Source organism: Rhinoderma darwinii, assembly GCF_050947455.1.
Source record: "Rhinoderma darwinii isolate aRhiDar2 chromosome 11 unlocalized genomic scaffold, aRhiDar2.hap1 SUPER_11_unloc_10, whole genome shotgun sequence".
NCBI lineage: Eukaryota > Metazoa > Chordata > Amphibia > Anura > Rhinodermatidae > Rhinoderma > Rhinoderma darwinii.
The window spans coordinates 127,092-149,156 of NW_027461841.1; the positions used below are offsets into that span (position 1 = coordinate 127,092).

The 22,065-nt window shown below is 49.6% G+C and overlaps 1 protein-coding gene and 1 pseudogene across 1 annotated transcript; one reads left to right on the top strand and one right to left on the bottom strand.

Annotated features, from left to right (window-relative positions):
- Positions 1-3,514: 3,514 nt before the first annotated feature.
- Positions 3,515-3,895, bottom strand: LOC142697987 (histone H2B 1.1-like). The gene has a single exon (XM_075847746.1). It carries the CDS (start codon positions 3,893-3,895, stop codon positions 3,515-3,517), a length of 381 nt encoding a protein of 126 aa, XP_075703861.1.
- Positions 3,896-4,214: 319 nt separating this feature from the next.
- LOC142697989 (histone H2A type 1-like) lies at positions 4,215-4,573 on the top strand (annotated as a pseudogene).
- Positions 4,574-22,065: the final 17,492 nt, after the last annotated feature.

Sequence of the window (22,065 nt, forward strand, 5' to 3'; positions counted from 1 at the left end):
AGAGTGCTCCTCCTGTATTACAATAACCCAGCACAGAGGAGACACCACAGAGTGCTCCTCCTGTATTACAATAACCCAGCACAGACAGGACACCACAGAGTGCTCCTCCTGTATTACAATAACCCAGCACAGACAGGACACCACAGAGTGCTCCTCCTGTATTACAATAACCCAGCACAGACAGGACACCACAGAGTGCTCCTCCTGTATTACAATAACCCAGCACAGACAGGACACCACAGAGTGCTCCTCCTGTATTACAATAACCCGACACAGAGGAGACACCACAGAGTGCTCCTCCTGTATTACAATAACCCAGCACAGACAGGACACCAGAGTGCTCCTCCTGTATTACAATAACCCAGCACAGACAGGACACCAGAGTGCTCCTCCTGTATTACAATAACCCAGCACAGACAGGACACCACAGAGTGCTCCTCCTGTATTACAATAACCCAGCACAGACAGAACACCACAGAGTGCTCCTCCTGTATTACAATAACCCGGCACAGACAGGACACCACAGAGTGCTCCTCCTGTATTACAATAACCCAGCACAGACAAGACACCAGAGAGTGCTCCTCCTGTATTACAATAACCCAGCACAGACAGGACACCACAGAGTGCTCCTCCTGTATTACAATATCCCAGCACAGAGGAGACACCACAGTGTGCTCCTCCTGTATTACAATAACCCAGCACAGACAGGACACCAGAGTGCTCCTCCTGTATTACAATAACCCAGCACAGACAGGACTCCACAGAGTGCTCCTCCTGTATTACAATAACCCAGCACAGACAGGACACCAGAGTGCTCCTCCTGTATTAGAATAACCCAGCACAGACAGGACACCAGAGAGTGCTCCTCCTGTATTACAATAACCCGGCACAGACAGGACACCAGAGTGCTCCTCCTGTATTACAATAACCCAGCACAGACAGGACACCAGAGTGCTCCTCCTGTATTACAATAACCCAGCACAGACAGGACACCACAGAGTGCTCCTCCTGTATTACAATAACCCAGCACAGAGGAGACACCAGAGTGCTCCTCCTGTATTACAATAACCCAGCACAGACAGGACACCACAGAGTGCTCCTCCTGTATTACAATAACCCAGCACAGACAGGACACCAGAGTGCTCCTCCTGTATTACAATAACCCAGCACAGACAGGACACCACAGAGTGCTCCTCCTGTATTACAATAACCCAGCACAGACAGGACACCACAGAGTGCTCCTCCTGTATTACAATAACCCAGCACAGACAGGACACCAGAGTGCTCCTCCTGTATTACAATAACCCAGCACAGACAGGACACCACAGAGTGCTCCTCCTGTATTACAATAACCCAGCACAGACAGGACACCAGAGTGCTCCTCCTGTATTACAATAACCCAGCACAGACAGGACACCACAGAGTGCTCCTCCTGTATTACAATAACGCAGCACAGAGGAGACACCACAGAGTGCTCCTCCTGTATTACAATAACCCAGCACAGACAGGACACCAGAGTGCTCCTCCTGTATTACAATAACCCAGCACAGACAGGACACCAGAGTGCTCCTCCTGTATTACAATAACCCAGCACAGACAGGACACCACAGAGTGCTCCTCCTGTATTACAATAACCCAGCACAGAGGAGACACCACAGAGTGCTCCTCCTGTATTACAATAACCCAGCACAGACAGGACACCACAGAGTGCTCCTCCTGTATTACAATAACCCAACACAGACAGGACACCACAGAGTGCTCCTCCTGTATTACAATAACCCAGCACAGACAGGACACCAGAGAGTGCTCCTCCTGTATTACAATAACCCAGCACAGACAGGACACCACAGAGTGCTCCTCCTGTATTACAATAACCCAGCACAGACAGGACACCAGAGAGTGCTCCTCCTGTATTACAATAACCCAGCACAGACAGGACACCAGAGTGCTCCTCCTGTATTACAATAACCCGGCACAGAGGAGACACCACAGAGTGCTCCTCCTGTATTACAATAACCCGGCACAGACAGGACACCAGAGTGCTCCTCCTGTATTACAATAACCCAGCACAGACAGGACACCACAGAGTGCTCCTCCTGTATTACAATAACCCAGCACAGACAGGCCACCACAGAGTGCTCCTCCTGTATTACAATAACCCAGCACAGACAGGACACCAGAGTGCTCCTCCTGTATTACAATAACCCAGCACAGACAGGACACCACAGAGTGCTCCTCCTGTATTACAATAACCCGGCACAGACAGGACACCAGAGTGCTCCTCCTGTATTACAATAACCCAGCACAGACAGGACCCCAGAGTGCTCCTCCTGTATTACAATAACCCAGCACAGACAGGACACCAGAGTCTGCTCCACTTGTATTACAATAACCCAGCACAGACAGGACACCACAGAGTGCTCCTCCTGTATTACAATAACCCAGCACAGAGGAGACACCACAGAATGCTCCTCCTGTATTACAATAACCCAGCACAGACAGGACACCACAGAGTGCTCCTCCTGTATTACAATAACCCAGCACAGACAGGAAACCAGAGTGCTCCTCCTGTATTACAATAACCCAGCACATACAGGACACCACAGAGTGCTCCTCCTGTATTACAATAACCCAGCACAGACAGGACACCAGAGTGCTCCTCCTGTATTACAATAACCCAGCACAGAGGAGACACCACAGAGTGCTCCTCCTGTATTACAATAACCCAGCACAGACAGGACACCACAGAGTGCTCCTCCTGTATTACAATAACCCATCACAGACAGGACACCACAGAGTGCTCCTCCTGTATTACAATAACCCAGCACAGACAGGACACCACAGAGTGCTCCTCCTGTATTACAATAACCCAGCACAGACAGGACACCAGAGTGCTCCTCCTGTATTACAATAACCCGGCACAGAGGAGACACCAGAGTCTGCTCCACTTGTATTACAATACCCGGCACAGAGACACCAGAGTCTGCTCCACCTGTATTACAATACCCGGCACAGAGGAGACACCAGAGTCTGCTCCACTTGTATTACAATACCCGGCACAGAGGATACACCAGAGTCTGCTCCGCCTGTATTACAATAACCACCCTTTACCCAGTCCTCGCCAGTGTGATTGCTTGTTCTCTATCGGCGTCAAGCAGTTTCCCTGGCATCTGTTATAAATCTGACTACTACCCTCATCATTGTTATTTACAGATGTCCCACGCTTCCTTCCGTCTCCTAATGTACAATGTTCCGTTTCTTCTGGACAGTGTGATATTATGACGGGTCATCTGCCCGCAGGATCCGTGTCCCGGCTTCATCACACGCGGCAATGTCTCTCCCTGTCCGGCAGCCACATAATGTATGAAGCAGCATCTGCACCGACACGAGAGCGGCCGCACATAGAACAGGGGGACTAGCGGGAGGCCAGACAATAGCAGGCACAGCTCTGTTGTAGACAAGGTGGGTGGCTCTTAGAAGAGCCTTTGTGTTCTTACTGCAGGGACGGGGCACATTACTTGGCGCTGGTGTACTTGGTGACGGCCTTGGTGCCCTCGGACACGGCGTGCTTGGCCAGCTCTCCAGGCAGCAGCAGGCGCACGGCAGTCTGGATCTCCCGGGAGGTGATGGTGGAGCGCTTGTTGTAGTGAGCCAGGCGGGAGGCTTCCCCTGCGATGCGCTCGAAGATGTCATTGACGAAGGAGTTCATGATGCCCATGGCCTTGGACGAGATGCCGGTGTCAGGGTGGACCTGCTTGAGCACCTTGTATACGTAAATGGCGTAGCTCTCCTGCCTGCTCTTTCTCCGCTTCTTGCCGTCCTTCTTCTGTGTCTTGGTCACGGCTTTCTTGGAGCCCTTCTTGGGCGCCGGGACAGATTTGGCGGGCTCAGGCATGATAACACACTGCGATCTGCTCACAACTGAGATAATAGAATGCTTTACCCTTCCACCGCTGCTGTATTTATACACGGGCTATGCAAATGAGCAACGCTGCCTGACCGCTGTTCTACTGGAAGAGCAAGTCATGTGACCTATGGAATCGTCATAAGCCACTCCCAGTGCAGCTAATTGGTGGTTCCCACAAGTCTGTTCTCTGTTGGTGGCTTTAAATCTATCCAATCACAGGAGCTGGTGAGCGGTGCAGTAGCTTATAAAAGGCAGCAGAAAGGGTGTGATTGTTACGATACGGTTAGGAGATTTCTCTGCTTTAGCGATGTCTGGACGTGGTAAACAAGGAGGCAAAGTGCGGGCTAAAGCCAAGACCCGCTCATCCCGGGCAGGACTACAGTTTCCTGTCGGTCGTGTGCACAGACTTCTCCGCAAGGGCAACTACGCTCAGAGGCTCGGCGCCGGCGCTCCGGTCTACCTGGCCGCTGTGCTTGAATATCTGACCGCTGAGATCCTGAAGACCCGAATCATCCCCGTCACCTGCAGCTGGCCGTGCGCAATGACGAGGAGCTCAACAAGCTGCTGGGTGGTGTGACCATCGCACAGGGAGGCGTCCTGCCCAACATCCAGGCCGTTCTGCTGCCCAAGAAGACCGAGAGCAGCAAAAGCGCCAAGAGCAAGTGAGCGCCGCTCATCCCACATTTAACCACAAAGGCTCTTTTAAGAGCCACCCACATGGTCCTTAGAACAGAGCTCTCACCGCTGATCTCCGATATGTAAACGTTCTGCGCCAGATAACTGGCTCTGCTTGTACAGAGATCTAGCCAGCAGGAGGGGGCGACAATCTCCATTATTAATTCATGTACCGCGGGTTTTCACATTGAAGAGGAAGCCGTAGGGTGGTGGGTGGGTGTAGAACTGCTGCGTTACTTATGACCTACACATTCACTACTGCCTCGTGCAGATGATGGCGCTGTCCTCATTGGTGCACTAACTATACTGTACTGTACAGGACACATTAATAGTACAACTACTCCAGTGATTCATGTTCATGATCTACAACTCGCCCCCGACTACATAGTGTCTTAAATTATATCTTCCAGTCTCAAGAGCTTTGTCACAATTCGGTCCTCCTGGAGTATAACCACCATCATCCCAGGTGTTTAGACGAAGATTCCATCCCCGCGTCATGTACGGATAAGAGCAGTTCCTAAACTACAAAGGAGAAGTCCTACGAGGGGTCTGCGGCAATGCTTTATATACACAGGAGACGCTATTAGGGTAACAAACCATTCCTCTCAAGGACTCTTAGCTTCTAATTCTGCCCTGGTGTACACCACCAACTAAATGTGAACAAATGAAAAAGGGAGGGGAAGAGAAGGGCGAGAAGCGCACGGATCAAAGGATCTCTCGAATTAAGAAAAAATATCGATCAATAAAACAACGAGCTTAGAGAGGTATATTCTACCTAACAGGGAAGGGGTGAACGGTCCCTATGTAGAGAACACCCCATTTAATGAACAAATCCCATTCAGCATTGTGACTTATCGTAGATAAAGGGGAATAAAAGGGAAAGGTACATAAATCAAATATCAAAAGTGGGGGCATAAAGGGGACAAACTGGGCTGTAATGTTCGTCTCCCTCAAGTACCGCACTATTGGAGCTCTGATATTAGATGTTACTTCTGAATAGAGCTGCATCAAGTTGTCCTTTTCATTCTCTGAATGCGTCTCAGTAAATGTTACTCTGCAGCAACTTCATGCGTTAGTGGGATGAGGGGAGTCCTAAGTATAGACAACGCACAGTGTTAGTACGAAGTAGAAATAGGTGCATTCTGTTTCCTGTCATTGTATTGCCAGCAGCGCGATTATACCAGCAGTCTGGCAAAGTGACATACAAGACAATGCAAGTCCATACTTATGTGGAACTTGGTGCTACAAATTGCTAGTTTGTTTTGAAAATCTGGTAACATTTGTAGCAATGAGAGCAGCTTGGAAAACACGGCCCCTCCAACATTGGGTTTTACTCTTGTAAAATGCCGTATCAGCTGCATCAGTTTCTCCTTTTTCATTCATTGAACGCGTCTCACTAAATGTTGCTCTGCAAGAAACTGCACGCGTTACTGTAATAAAGTGAGTCCTATATAGGGACAGCAGACAGAGTCATTATTAGTACTAGAGGTTACCAGATTTATTGCCAGCAGCCTTATTAATCCCAGCCGTCCCGCAGAATGAGATACGGAGCAATACGAGCCGATACGTGTGTCAAAGTTGGTCCCAGTAACAGATTTATTGTTTGTTGTAAGAATCTGGTAACATTAGTAGCAGTGACAGCAGCTAAGAAAACACTGGCCCTCTCTCCAAGGATTGCGGAAAGCACGTTGCCCAGCAGCAAGCTGGACGCCGAAGAAGCAACACCGCAAGTCCGCTGTCTGATCCACTGCTCGGGCGCTTATACAGCGCTATGAGCAACTAAGCGGATATTCAGCGGTGAGTTTCTGCCACTCGTGTACATGCAGGCATCGGCACAAACGGCGTCCGGCAGCGCCGCTACGAGGTGTATTCCTGCCGGAGGATCACTCGCCAGCAAGTATAGCACTAAGGCACTCTTTCCCTTCAGATTAACACTCTCTGGTCCAAGACCGAATTCAGTCAGCTGCTTCTAGGACGCTATTAGGGGACACACTGCGGTCCACATATCCGGCTCCTCACTGGAAGACCGACGTGATACTGAAGCCCTTACCCCCGTGTATATAGAAGTAGAAGGTCACTGCTCAGATACACGAGCGGTCACCAGCAGACATCATAGCTGATCTATAGAGGATGTGGCGGCTCTGAGAAGAGCCTTTGTGTTGTGGCTGAGCAGGAGCGGAATTAACCTCCGAAGCCGTAGAGTGTGCGGCCCTGGCGTTTGAGCGCGTACACCACGTCCATAGCGGTGACGGTCTTCCTCTTGGCGTGCTCGGTGTAGGTGACGGCGTCACGGATGACGTTCTCCAGGAAAACCTTCAGGACGCCGCGAGTCTCTTCATAGATGAGACCGGAGATGCGTTTGACGCCTCCCCTGCGAGCTAAACGGCGGATTGCAGGCTTGGTGATGCCCTGGATGTTATCACGGAGCACCTTCCTGTGCCGCTTGGCACCGCCCTTTCCGAGTCCTTTTCCTCCTTTACCACGACCAGACATCCTGTAAGCTGGAGCTGAAGAGAACTATTGTACCGAGAACCGCGGGGTGCGTCTTTATATAGACCTTGGGTGGACCAGAGAGAGAACTGTAATGCATGTCACTTCCGGGGCGTTTCTCTCAGCAAATTCACATTACCAATCCCTCCCGCTGATTGGCTTAACTGAGATTTTGAATTTCACGCTCATTTTCCAATACCGGCCGCTCTTTTCCCGCTTCTAGCGCGACTGCTGTGTAATCTCTATCTGCCCCAAATCTAAAGACTAATGTTAAGTGAAACAGAAGCGGCCGGGCGAGCGGGCACTCTACGTGACTTCCCCCTCCCTGACATTCCCCCTACTCATTTCTAGCCTTCACTGGCAGAGATGCTGGGAAGGAGCCGGGAGGAGGCCCCGGGATCTCTGCCATAGTCCTGCCGATCTGCACGTCGCTGTCATCGGACAAGATACATGTGTTTGCGGGAGCTCGTGCCCTCTATTCCCGGCACTTGTCACTATCACAGGGTTCTTTACCACAATGTCTAACGTGCGGGAAGCTGATTGTCAGATGCGGGGGCGACCTGGAGCTGCAGAGAGCCCAGAAGGGTAACCCGGCACAGACGCGATGTCGGAGTGTCTTCCGCCTGTCTTACTGTAACTTGGCACAGAGGAGACACCAGAAACTGCTCCACCTGTGTTACAATAACCCAGCACAGAGGAAACACCAGAGTTTGCTCTACTTATGTTACAATAACTCGGCACAGGCAGGACACCAGCGTCTGCTCCACCTGTATTACAACTTCACAGCACAGAAAAGACACAAGTCTGCTCCTCCTTTACTAAAATAACCTGACACAGGCCAGACCCCAGAACCTGCTCCTCCAGCAGTACATTACCCGGACACAGACAGGACACTAGAGACTACTCCACCTGTATAACTAGAACCTGACACAGGACAGACCCCAGAACCTGCTCCTCCAGCAGTACATTACCCGGACACAGACAGGACACTAGAGACTACTCCACCTGTATAACTATAACCTGACACAGGCCAGACCCCAGAACCTGCTCCTCCAGCAGTACATTACCCGGACACAGACAGGACACTAGAGACTACTCCACCTGTATAACTATAACCTGACACAGGCCAGACCCCAGAACCTGCTCCTCCAGCAGTACATTACCCGGACACAGACAGGACACTAGAGACTACTCCACCTGTATAACTATAACCTGACACAGGCCAGACCCCAGAACCTGCTCCTCCAGCAGTACATTACCCGGACACAGACAGGACACTAGAGACTACTCCACCTGTATAACTATAACCTGACACAGGCGAGACCCCAGAACCTGCTCCTCCAGCAGTACATTACCCGGACACAGACAGGACACTAGAGACTACTCCACCTGTATAACTATAACCTGACACAGGCCAGACCCCAGAACCTGCTCCTCCAGCAGTACATTACCCGGACACAGACAGGACACTAGAGACTTCTCCACCTGTATAACTATAACCTGACACAGGCCAGACCCCAGAACCTGCTCCTCCAGCAGTACATTACCCGGACACAGACAGGACACTAGAGACTACTCCACCTGTATAACTATAACCTGACACAGGCCAGACCCCAGAACCTGCTCCTCCAGCAGTACATTACCCGGACACAGACAGGACACTAGAGACTTCTCCACCTGTATAACTATAACCTGACACAGGCCAGACCCCAGAACCTGCTCCTCCAGCAGTACATTACCGGGACACAGACAGGACACTAGAGACTACTCCACCTGTATAACTATAACCTGACACAGGCCAGACCCCAGAACCTGCTCCTCCAGCAGTACATTACCCGGACACAGACAGGACACTAGAGACTACTCCACCTGTATAACTATAACCTGACACAGGCCAGACCCCAGAACCTGCTCCTCCAGCAGTACATTACCCGGACACAGACAGGACACTAGAGACTACTCCACCTGTATAACTATAACCTGACACAGGCCAGACCCCAGAACCTGCTCCTCCAGCAGTACATTACCAGGACACAGACAGGACACTAGAGACTTCTCCACCTGTATAACTATAACCTGACACAGGCCAGACCCCAGAACCTGCTCCTCCAGCAGTACATTACCCGGACACAGACAGGACACTAGAGACTACTCCACCTGTATAACTATAACCTGACACAGGCCAGACCCCAGAACCTGCTCCTCCAGCAGTACATTACCCGGACACAGACAGGACACTAGAGACTTCTCCACCTGTATAACTATAACCTGACACAGGCCAGACCCCAGAACCTGCTCCTCCAGCAGTACATTACCCGGACACAGACAGGACACTAGAGACTACTCCACCTGTATAACTATAACCTGACACAGGCCAGACCCCAGAACCTGCTCCTCCAGCAGTACATTACCCGGACACAGACAGGACACTAGAGACTACTCCACCTGTATAACTATAACCTGACACAGGCCAGACCCCAGAACCTGCTCCTCCAGCAGTACATTACCCGGACACAGACAGGACACTAGAGACTACTCCACCTGTATAACAATAACCTGGCACAGGCCAGACCCCAAAACCTGCTCCTCCAGCAGTACATTACCCGGACACAGACAGGACACTAGAGACTTCTCCACCTGTATAACAATAACCTGACACAGGCCAGACCCCAGAACCTGCTCCTCCAGCAGTACATTACCCGGACACAGACAGGACACTAGAGACTACTCCACCTGTATAACTAGAACCTGACACAGGCGAGACCCCAGAACCTGCTCCTCCAGCAGTACATTACCCGGACACAGACAGGACACTAGAGGCTTCTCCACCTGTATAACTATAACCTGACAAAGGCCAGACCCCAGAACCTGCTCCTCCAGCAGTACATTACCCGGACACAGACAGGACACTAGAGACTACCCCACCTGTATAACTATAACCTGACACAGGCCAGACCCCAGAACCTGCTCCTCCAGCAGTACATTACCAGGACACAGACAGGACACTAGAGACTACTCCACCTGTATAACAATAACCTCACACAGGCCAGACCCCAGAACCTGCTCCTCCAGCAGTACATTACCCGGACACAGACAGGACACTAGAGACTACTCCACCTGTATAACTATAACCTGACACAGGCCAGACCCCAGAACCTGCTCCTCCAGCAGTACATTACCCGGACACAGACAGGACACTAGAGACTACTCCACCTGTATAACTATAACCTGACACAGGCCAGACCCCAGAACCTGCTCCTCCAGCAGTACATTTCCCGGACACAGACAGGACACTAGAGGCTTCTCCACCTGTATAACAATAACCTGACACAGGCCAGACCCCAGAACCTGCTCCTCCAGCAGTACATTACCCGGACACAGACAGGACACTAGAGACTACTCCACCTGTATAACTATAACCTGACACAGGCCAGACCCCAGAACCTGCTCCTCCAGCAGTACATTACCCGGACACAGACAGGACACTAGAGGCTTCTCCACCTGTATAACTATAACCTGACACAGGCCAGACCCCAGAACCTGCTCCTCCAGCAGTACATTACCCGGACACAGACAGGACACTAGAGACTACTCCACCTGTATAACTATAACCTGGCACAGGCCAGACCCCAGAACCTGCTCCTCCAGCAGTACATTACCCGGACACAGACAGGACAATAGAGACTTCTCTACCTGTATAACAATAACCTGACACAGGCCAGACCCCAGAACCTGCTCCTCCAGCAGTACATTACCCGGACACAGACAGGACACTAGAGACTACTCCACCTGTATAACTATAACCTGACACAGGACAGACCCCAGAACCTGCTCCTCCAGCAGTACATTACCCGGACACAGACAGGACACTAGAGACTACTCCACCTGTATAACTATAACCTGACACAGGCCAGACCCCAGAACCTGCTCCTCCAGCAGTACATTATCCGGACACAGACAGGACACTAGAGACTACTCCACCTGTATAACTATAACCTGACACAGGCCAGACCCCAGAACCTGCTCCTCCAGCAGTACATTACCCGGACACTGACAGGACACTAGAGACTTCTCCACCTGTATAACTATAACCTGACACAGGACAGACCCCAGAACCTGCTCCTCCAGCAGTACATTACCCGGACACAGACAGGACACTAGAGACTACTCCACCTGTATAACTAGAACCTGACACAGGCCAGACCCCAGAACCTGCTCCTCCAGCAGTACATTACCCGGACACAGACAAGACACTAGAGACTACTCCACCTGTATAACTATAACCTGACACAGGCCAGACCCCAGAACCTGCTCCTCCAGCAGTACATTACCCGGACACAGACAGGACACTAGAGACTACTCCACCTGTATAACAATAACCTGACACAGGCCAGACCCCAGAACCTGCTCCTCCAGCAGTACATTACCCGGACACAGACAGGACACTAGAGACTTCTCCACCTGTATAACTATAACCTGACACAGGCCAGACCCCAGAACCTGCTCCTCCAGCAGTACATTACCCGGACACAGACAGGACACTAGAGACTTCTCCACCTGTATAACTATAACCTGACACAGGCCAGAACCTGCTCCTCCAGCAGTACATTACCCGGACACAGACAGGACACTAGAGGCTTCTCCACCTGTATAACTATAACCTGACACAGGCCAGACCCCAGAACCTGCTCCTCCAGCAGTACATTACCCGGACACAGACAGGACACTAGAGACTACTCCACCTGTATAACTATAACCTGACACAGGCCAGACCCCAGAACCTGCTCCTCCAGCAGTACATTACCCGGACACAGACAGGACACTAGAGACTACTCCACCTGTATAACTATAACCTGACAGAGGCCAGACCCCAGAACCTGCTCCTCCAGCAGTACATTACCCGGACACAGACAGGACACTAGAGACTTCTCCACCTGTATAACTATAACCTGACACAGGCCAGACCCCAGAACCTGCTCCTCCAGCAGTACATTACCCGGACACAGACAGGACACTAGAGACTACTCCACCTGTATAACTATAACCTGACACAGGCCAGACCCCAGAACCTGCTCCTCCAGCAGTACATTACCCGGACACAGACAGGACACTAGAGACTACTCCACCTGTATAACTATAACCTGACACAGGCCAGACCCCAGAACCTGCTCCTCCAGCAGTACATTACCCGGACACAGACAGGACACTAGAGACTTCTCCACCTGTATAACTATAACCTGACACAGGCCAGACCCCAGAACCTGCTCCTCCAGCAGTACATTACCCGGACACAGACAGGACACTAGAGACTACTCCACCTGTATAACTATAACCTGACACAGGCCAGACCCCAGAACCTGCTCCTCCAGCAGTACATTACCCGGACACAGACAGGACACTAGAGACTACTCCACCTGTATAACTATAACCTGACACAGGCGAGACCCCAGAACCTGCTCCTCCAGCAGTACATTACCCGGACACAGACAGGACACTAGAGACTACTCCACCTGTATAACTATAACCTGACACAGGCCAGACCCCAGAACCTGCTCCTCCAGCAGTACATTACCCGGACACAGACAGGACACTAGAGACTTCTCCACCTGTATAACTATAACCTGACACAGGCCAGACCCCAGAACCTGCTCCTCCAGCAGTACATTACCCGGACACAGACAGGACACTAGAGACTTCTCCACCTGTATAACTATAACCTGACACAGGCCAGACCCCAGAACCTGCTCCTCCAGCAGTACATTACCCGGACACAGACAGGACACTAGAGACTTCTCCACCTGTATAACTATAACCTGACACACCCCAGAACCTGCTCCTCCAGCAGTACATTACCCGGACACAGACAGGACACTAGAGACTACTCCACCTGTATAACTATAACCTGACACAGGCCAGACCCCAGAACCTGCTCCTCCAGCAGTACATTACCCGGACACAGACAGGACACTAGAGACTACTCCACCTGTATAACTATAACCTGGCACAGGCCAGACCCCAGAACCTGCTCCTCCAGCAGTACATTACCCGGACACAGACAGGACACTAGAGACTACTCCACCTGTATAACTATAACCTGACACAGGCCAGACCCCAGAACCTGCTCCTCCAGCAGTACATTACCCGGACACAGACAGGACACTAGAGACTTCTCCACCTGTATAACTATAACCTGACACAGGCCAGACCCCAGAACCTGCCCCTCCAGCAGTACATTACCCGGACACAGACAGGACACTAGAGACTTCTCCACCTGTATAACTATAACCTGACACAGGCCAGACCCCAGAACCTGCTCCTCCAGCAGTACATTACCCGGACACAGACAGGACACTAGAGACTACTCCACCTGTATAACTATAACCTGACACAGGCCAGACCCCAGAACCTGCTCCTCCAGCAGTACATTACCCGGACACAGACAGGACACTAGAGACTACTCCACCTGTATAACTATAACCTGACACAGGCCAGACCCCAGAACCTGCTCCTCCAGCAGTACATTACCCGGACACAGACAGGACACTAGAGACTACTCCACCTGTATAACTATAACCTGACAGAGGCCAGACCCCAGAACCTGCTCCTCCAGCAGTACATTACCCGGACACAGACAGGACACTAGAGACTACTCCACCTGTATAACTATAACCTGACACAGGCCAGACCCCAGAACCTGCTCCTCCAGCAGTACATTACCCGGACACAGACAGGACACTAGAGACTACTCCACCTGTATAACTATAACCTGACACAGGCCAGACCCCAGAACCTGCTCCTCCAGCAGTACATTACCCGGACACAGACAGGACACTAGAGACTACTCCACCTGTATAACTATAACCTGACAGAGGCCAGACCCCAGAACCTGCTCCTCCAGCAGTACATTACCCGGACACAGACAGGACACTAGAGACTTCTCCACCTGTATAACAATAACCTGACACAGGCCAGACCCCAGAACCTGCTCCTCCAGCAGTACATTACCCGGACACAGACAGGACACTAGAGACTACTCCACCTGTATAACTAGAACCTGACACAGGCGAGACCCCAGAACCTGCTCCTCCAGCAGTACATTACCCGGACACAGACAGGACACTAGAGACTTCTCCACCTGTATAACTATAACCTGACACAGGCCAGACCCCAGAACCTGCTCCTCCAGCAGTACATTACCCGGACACAGACAGGACACTAGAGACTTCTCCACCTGTATAACTATAACCTGACACACCCCAGAACCTGCTCCTCCAGCAGTACATTACCCGGACACAGACAGGACACTAGAGACTACTCCACCTGTATAACTATAACCTGACACAGGCCAGACCCCAGAACCTGCTCCTCCAGCAGTACATTACCCGGACACAGACAGGACACTAGAGACTACTCCACCTGTATAACTATAACCTGACACAGGCCAGACCCCAGAACCTGCTCCTCCAGCAGTACATTACCCGGACACAGACAGGACACTAGAGACTACTCCACCTGTATAACTAGAACCTGACACAGGCCAGACCCCAGAACCTGCTCCTCCAGCAGTACATTACCCGGACACAGACAGGACACTAGAGACTACTCCACCTGTATAACTATAACCTGACACAGGCCAGACCCCAGAACCTGCTCCTCCAGCAGTACATTACCCGGACACAGACAGGACACTAGAGACTACTCCACCTGTATAACTATAACCTGGCACAGGCCAGACCCCAGAACCTGCTCCTCCAGCAGTACATTACCCGGACACAGACAGGACACTAGAGACTACTCCACCTGTATAACTATAACCTAGCACAGGCCAGACCCCAGAACCTGCTCCTCCAGCAGTACATTACCCGGACACAGACAGGACACTAGAGGCTTCTCCACCTGTATAACTACAAGCCGGCAAAAGACAAGACACCGTAGTATTGTCCCTATGCCCTTATATTACTGCCATTATGTCCCCTGTAGCAGGGCACAGGGACATAATGCCGGTAATATGTCCCTGTTCCCTCATCGAGGCATTATGTCCCTGTTCCTTCATATTACCGCATTATGTCCCTGTTCCTTCATATTACCGGCAGGGAAATAATACCGGTAATATGAAGGAACAGGGACATAATACATGTAATATGAAGGAACAGGGACATAATGCCGGTAATAAGAAGGAACAGGGACATAATGCTGGTAATATGAAGGAACAGGGACATAATGCCGGTAGTAAGAAGGAACAGGGACGTAATGCCTGTAATATGAAGGAACAGGGACATAATGCCGGTAATATGCAGGAACAGAGACATAATGCCGGTAATATGAAGGAACAGGGACATAATGCCGGTAGTATGAAGGAACAGGGACATAATGCCGGTAATATGAAGGAACAGGCACATAATGCTGGTAATATGAAGGAACAGGCACATAATTCCTGTAATATGAAGGAACAGGGACTTAATGCCGGTAATATGAAGGAACAGGGACATAATGCCTGTAATATGAGGGAACAGGGACATAATGCCGGTAATATGAAGGAACAGGGAAATAATGCCTGTAATATGAAGGAACAGGGACATAATACCTGTAATATGAGGGAACAGGGACATAATGCCTGTAATATGAAGGAACAGGGACATAATGCCTGTAATATGAAGAAACAGGGAAATAATGCCGGTAATATGAAGGGACAGGGAAATAATGCCTGTAATATGAAGGAACAGGGACATAATGCCGGTAATATGAAGGGACAGGGACATAATGCCGGTAATATGAAGAAACAGGGACATAATGCCTGTAATATGAAGGAACAGGGAAATCATGCCGGTAATATGAAGGAACAGGGACATAATGCCGGAAATATGAAGGAATAGGGACATAATGCCTGTAATACGAAGGAAGAGGGACATAATGCCGGTAATATGAGGGAACAGGGACATAATGCCGGTAATATGAAGGAACAGGGAAATAATGCCTGTAATACGAAGGAAGAGGGACATAATGCCGGTAATATGAGGGAACAGGGACATAATGCCGGTAATATGAAGGAACAGGGACATAATGCCGGTAATATGAAGGAACAGGCACATAATGCTGGTAATATGAAGGAACAGGGACATAATGCCGGTAATATGAAGGAACAGGGACATAATGCCTGTAATATGAAGGAACAGGGAAATGATGCCTGTAATATGAGGGAACAGGGACATAATGCCGGAAATGTGAGGGAACAGGGACATAATGCCGGTAATATGAAGGAACAGGGACATAATGCCGGTAATATGAAGGAACAGGCACATAGTGCCGGTAATATGAAGGAAAAGGGACATAATGCCGGTAATATGAAGGAACAGGGACATAATGCCGGTAGTATGAAGGAACAGGGACATAATGCCTGTAATATGAAGGAACAGGGACATAATGCCGGTAATATGAAGGAACAGGGACAAAATGCCGGTAATATAAAGGAACAATTACATAATGCCTATAATATAATGGAACAGGGACATAATGCCTGTAATATGAAGGAATAGGGACATAATGCCGGTAATATGAAGGAACAGGGACATAATTCTGGTAATATGAAGGAACAGGGATATAATGTCGGTAATATGAGGTAGCAGGGACATATTACCTGCATTATGTCCCTGTACCCTCCTACAGGGGACATAATGCCAGTAATATGAAGGAACAGGGAAATAATGCCTGTAATATGAAGGAACAGGGACGTAATGCTGATGAAATGAAGGAACAGGGACATAATGCTTGTAAGATGAGGGAACAGGGACATAATGCCGGTAATATGAAGGAACAGGGATATAATGCCGGTAATATGAAGAAACAAGGACTTAATGCCGGTAATAAGAAGGAACAGGGACATAATGCCGGAAATATGTAGGAACGGGGACATAATGCCGGTAATATGAAGGAACAGGGACATAATGCCTATAATATGAAGAAACAGGGATATAATGCAGTTAATATGAAGGAACAGGGACATAATGCCTGTAATATGAAGGAACGGACATAATGCCGGTAATATGAAGGAACAGGGACATAATGCCGGAAATATGTAGGAACGGGGACATAATGCCGGTAATATGAAGGAACAGGCACATAATGCCTGTAATATGAAGGAACAGGGACGAAATGCCGGTAATATGAAGGAACAGGGACATAATGCCTGTAATATGAAGGAACAGGGACTTAATGCCGGTAATATGAAGGAACAGGGACAAAATGCCGGTAATATAAAGGAACAAGTACATAATGCCTATAATATAATGGAACAGGGACATAATGCCTGTAATATGAAAGTACAGGGATATAATATGAGGGAGCAGGGACATATTACCGGCATTATGTCCCAGTACCCTCCTACAGGGAAATAATGCCTGTAATATGAAGGAACAGGGACGTAATGCCGGTGAAATGAAGGAACAGGGACATAATGCTTGTAAGATGAGGGAACAGGGACATAATGCCGGTAATAGGAAGGAACAGGCATATAATGCCGGTAATATGAAGAAACAAGGACATAATGCCGGTAATAAGAAGGAACAGGGACCTAATGCCTATAATATGAAGGAACAGGGACATAATGCAGGTAATATGAAGGAACAGGGACATAATGCCGGAAATATTTTTGGTAACGGGGACATAATGCCTGTAATATGAAGGAACAGGGACATAATGCCTGTAATATGAATTAACAGGGACATAATGCCGGTAATATGAAGGAACAGGGACATAATGCCGGTAATATGAAGGAACAGGGACATAATGCCGGTAATATGAAGGAACAGGGACATAATGCCGGTAATATAAAGGAACAGGGACATAATGCCGGTAATATGAAGGAACAGGGACGTAATGCGGGTAATATGAAGGAACAGGCACATAATGCTGGTAAGATGAGGGAACAGGGACATAATGCCTGTAAGATGAGGGAACAGGGACATAATGCCGGTAATATGAAGGAACAGGGACATAATGCTGGTAAGATGAGGGAACAGGGACATAATGCCTGTAATATGAAGGAAGAAGGACATAATGCCGGTAATATGTAGGAACAGGGACGTAATGCGGGTAATATGAAGGTACAGGGACATAATGCCGGTAATATGAAGGGACAGGCACATAATGCCTGTAATATGAAGGAACAGGGACATAATGCCGGTAATAAGAAGGAACAGGGACCTAATGCCTATAATATGAAGGAACAGGGACATAATTCAGGTAATATGAAGGAACAGGGACATAATGCCGGAAATATGTAGGAACGGGGACATAATGCCTGTAATATGAAGGAACAGGGACATAATGCCTGTAATATGAAGGAACAGGGACATAATGCCGGTAATATGAAGGAACAGGGACATAATGCCGGTAATATGAAGGAACAGGGACATAATGCCGGTAATATGAAGGAACAGGGACATAATGCCGGTAATATAAAGGAACAGGGACATAATGCCGGTAATATGAAGGAACAGGGACGTAATGCGGGTAATATGAAGGAACAGGCACATAATGCTGGTAAGATGAGGGAACAGGGACATAATGCATGTAAGATGAGGGAACAGCGACATAATGCCTGTAATATGAAGGAAGAAGGACATAATGCCGGTAATATGTAGGAACAGGGACGTAATGCGGGTAATATGAAGGTACAGGGACATAATGCCGGTAATATGAAGGAACAGGCACATAATGCCGGTAATATGAAGGAACAGGGACATAATGCCTGTAATATGAAGGGACAGGCACATAATGCCTGTAATATGAAGGAACAGGGACATAATGCCGGTAATATGAAGGAACAGGCACATAATGCCGGTAATATGAAGGAGCAGGAACATAATGCCTCGAAGATGAGGGAACAGGGACATATTACTGGCATTATGTCCCTGTACCCTCCTACACCGGACATAATGCCGGTAATTTGAAGGAGCAGGAACATAATGCCTCGAAGATGAGGGAACAGGGACATATTACTGCCATTATGTCCCTGTACCCTCCTACACCGGACATAATGCCAGTAATATGAGGGGACAGTGGCATTATGCCGGTAATATGAGAGGACAGGGACATAATGCGTGTAATTAGGAAACGATACGGATGTAATAAACACGTGTTACATGTTTGTACGTCACCACCAGCGATGTCAGTTATTTCCACAGTCCCAGAGCAGAGCCTGTACTAGCGCTCTGCTCGGGACTCCGCTCTGGGTAAGACCTTGACAACACTGTCCATATATGGGCAGCGATGTCAGGGAATTCCACCGAGTCCCGGAGCAGAGCCTGTATTAGCGGCGCTGTGTCCCGCGGGCCGAGTGCTTGACACCCCTGCTCTAGTTCTAGTCTATTCCGGCTCATTGTAGTAAAAGAGGAGCATTCTGGTGTCTTGTCTGTGCTGGGTAATTTGGATACAGGTGGAGCAAACTATAGTGTCTTGTCTGTGCCTGGTCATGACCTGCCTAGGTAGAGTCGTGTGTTAACCTTAAACCATACTATCCCCCACCCCCATTTAGTAACGACACATGACACCGAGGTTGGATGTGAAATGGCCACAGATGCCGTTTATTAATTTCACAGTTTTATAAAAACAATTTAAATCCGAAACATTCGGATAACTAGTTAGGAATCCACCAGAGAATTCCTCCTAATAATTCACATGACCCAACATGGGTCAGAATCATAAATAACAATTAAACGTTAACATTAACCCGAGCAGAGGAAGTCCTTGAAGCCCCTTCAGATGTTCCTTTCAAGAACACACCGAATTAGCCATCTGCAAACCACTAATTACCTCCAGCCGTAAACCAGCTCGGAAGCACCGTTCACCTCTGCAGATGGCTCCAACCACTAGAAGTCCACTTCAAGGGGATAACACCCGATGAAGCCCTCAAGTGATATACCGACCACTAGAAGTCCACTTCAAAGGGATAACACCCGATGAAGCCTTCAAGTGACATACCTTCTACCAGAAGACCACTTCAAAGGGATAACACCCGATGAAGTCTTCAACCATGTACCTTTTTTGGGGGACGCATACCCCCGATGTGACCCCCCCACCATTTTGTACTGACTGGCCTCAAGGACTCCCCCCGCCACCGCGAAACAGGCCTTGACCACCTTAAGCCTGTGAGTTCCTCCACACCACCACCGCCCTTTCTATGCCTTCTGCTATAGCCAAGCTCCAAATATCAATGCCAACCTCGGTCAGATGAACCCCGTCACTCCTCCAGAAATTCCCCAATCCTGACTCCAAATCCCTATGCCTCACGCAAATGCCCCCGTTCTTTGCCACAAAACGGGACACCGCCCGGTTAACTTTTATCCGAGCCTTATTGACTCTCTCCACCGATCTAGCTAACCGCCAATGCTTCCTTGGGACTATGTCCGACCACACTACCACCAACTTGGGATAAGATACCCACAAACACAACAAATCATGTTTGATATCCCGCACCAACTCACGAAAAGGGCGGACTCCTAAGTCATTCCCACCCACGTGCAACACTAAAACCTCCGGAACCCTATCAAGCCGCGCATATGTCTGTAATTCCGCCAACACCCTGTTCCACGACATACCTCTAAACCCCAGCCAATGCACAACCGCATCCTGTCGCGGAATGCGCAACTGGCGACCATCCGGGCGGACGTCCGCCCTCAAAGCCCCCCAGTGCACGTACGAATGACCCATCAACCACACCAGACAAGGAGGCGAATCTGAAACGGAAAACACAGTTAGGCACCACCATATAACATTTGCAAGCATAAACAACAAAATTACAACATATGGGGGCGGACATAGGACTTAAACCTTTTAGACTCCCAACGACCAATACGCCTCACCCCCTCATCATCCAACCCCCAGCGCCCTGCTTCCGTTGCTGCGCCAATCCGGAAGGAATGAGATGAATATGAGCCTGCCGCAACCCCAACCGCCGTCAAACATTTTTTAAAAACAGCTCCAAACTGAAACCTGGACAAGAACGACCCGTCCACATGACGTAACAAAGGCAAATCTGGAGACCCCCTGTTTTTTGTAAAACCCCGCATGCACTCTACTGGGCACATGACCGACCCCGGGAGAGCGAACAAAACTATCAGTTTTCCCTTCCCTAATTGGTCAGTTTTTGATCTACGCAACCATACCTCCAACCGATCTGCAAAAAGGCTCACCTCCCCAGATCTCAGCCCCCCTGCCTGTTTAGTACTTGGCGACACCAACTCACCTACTCTAAATGCTCCGAAGAACGCCAACGAGAAAGCCAACCGAAACAAATCCATTTCATCTGAAGAACGACATACCGATGCCAATGAACCGCCCAACAAGCCCAGCAAAGCAAACGACACCGGCCTTCTACTATCCGCCTCCACCCTACCTCTGCGCAACCCCTTCAAAGCCTGCGATACCAGAAATTCCTTCGATACATCCCGCAAGCCCCGCAACTTAAGCCCAAACGCCACCGCGGATATAAACCGGTTCACCTTCGCTACTGAAAACCCCCCCTCCCAGGCATCCCCTAACCAATACAAAAGTGCCACCAACCTGTCTCTATCCGTATTGACATCACCCAACTCTCTTACCCACTCCTCCCACTGCCTCCAACAAGCAGCATAAGCCCTCCACGTCGTGCGCGCCAAAGACCTTTGTAACAGCTGCTCTACGGGACCGATACCAGATCCCATAGATGATCCGGACACGCCAAACCGAGACGTTCCGCTCCCGGGGCCAATTGCCGAAACCGGTCCCACTGCGAGCGAGAAAGAGCATCAGCAACACAATTCCGTACACCCGGGACATGCACCGCCACCACCCACGCGTTCAGCGACAAACACACCAACACTAAATGTCGCAACAATTGAACTACCGGAGGAGAGGACGCCGTGATGTTATTAATGGCAAGCACCACCCCCATGTTGTCGCAGTAAAAACGGACCTTCTTATCCCTGAGCCTGTCCCCCCAAATGGTAGCCGCCACC

What these genes read in the sequence shown, in the direction of transcription:
- LOC142697987 (XM_075847746.1), bottom strand. Translation starts at nt 3,895, where the DNA reads ATGCCTGAGCCCGCCAAATCTGTCCCGGCGCCCAAGAAGGGCTCCAAG.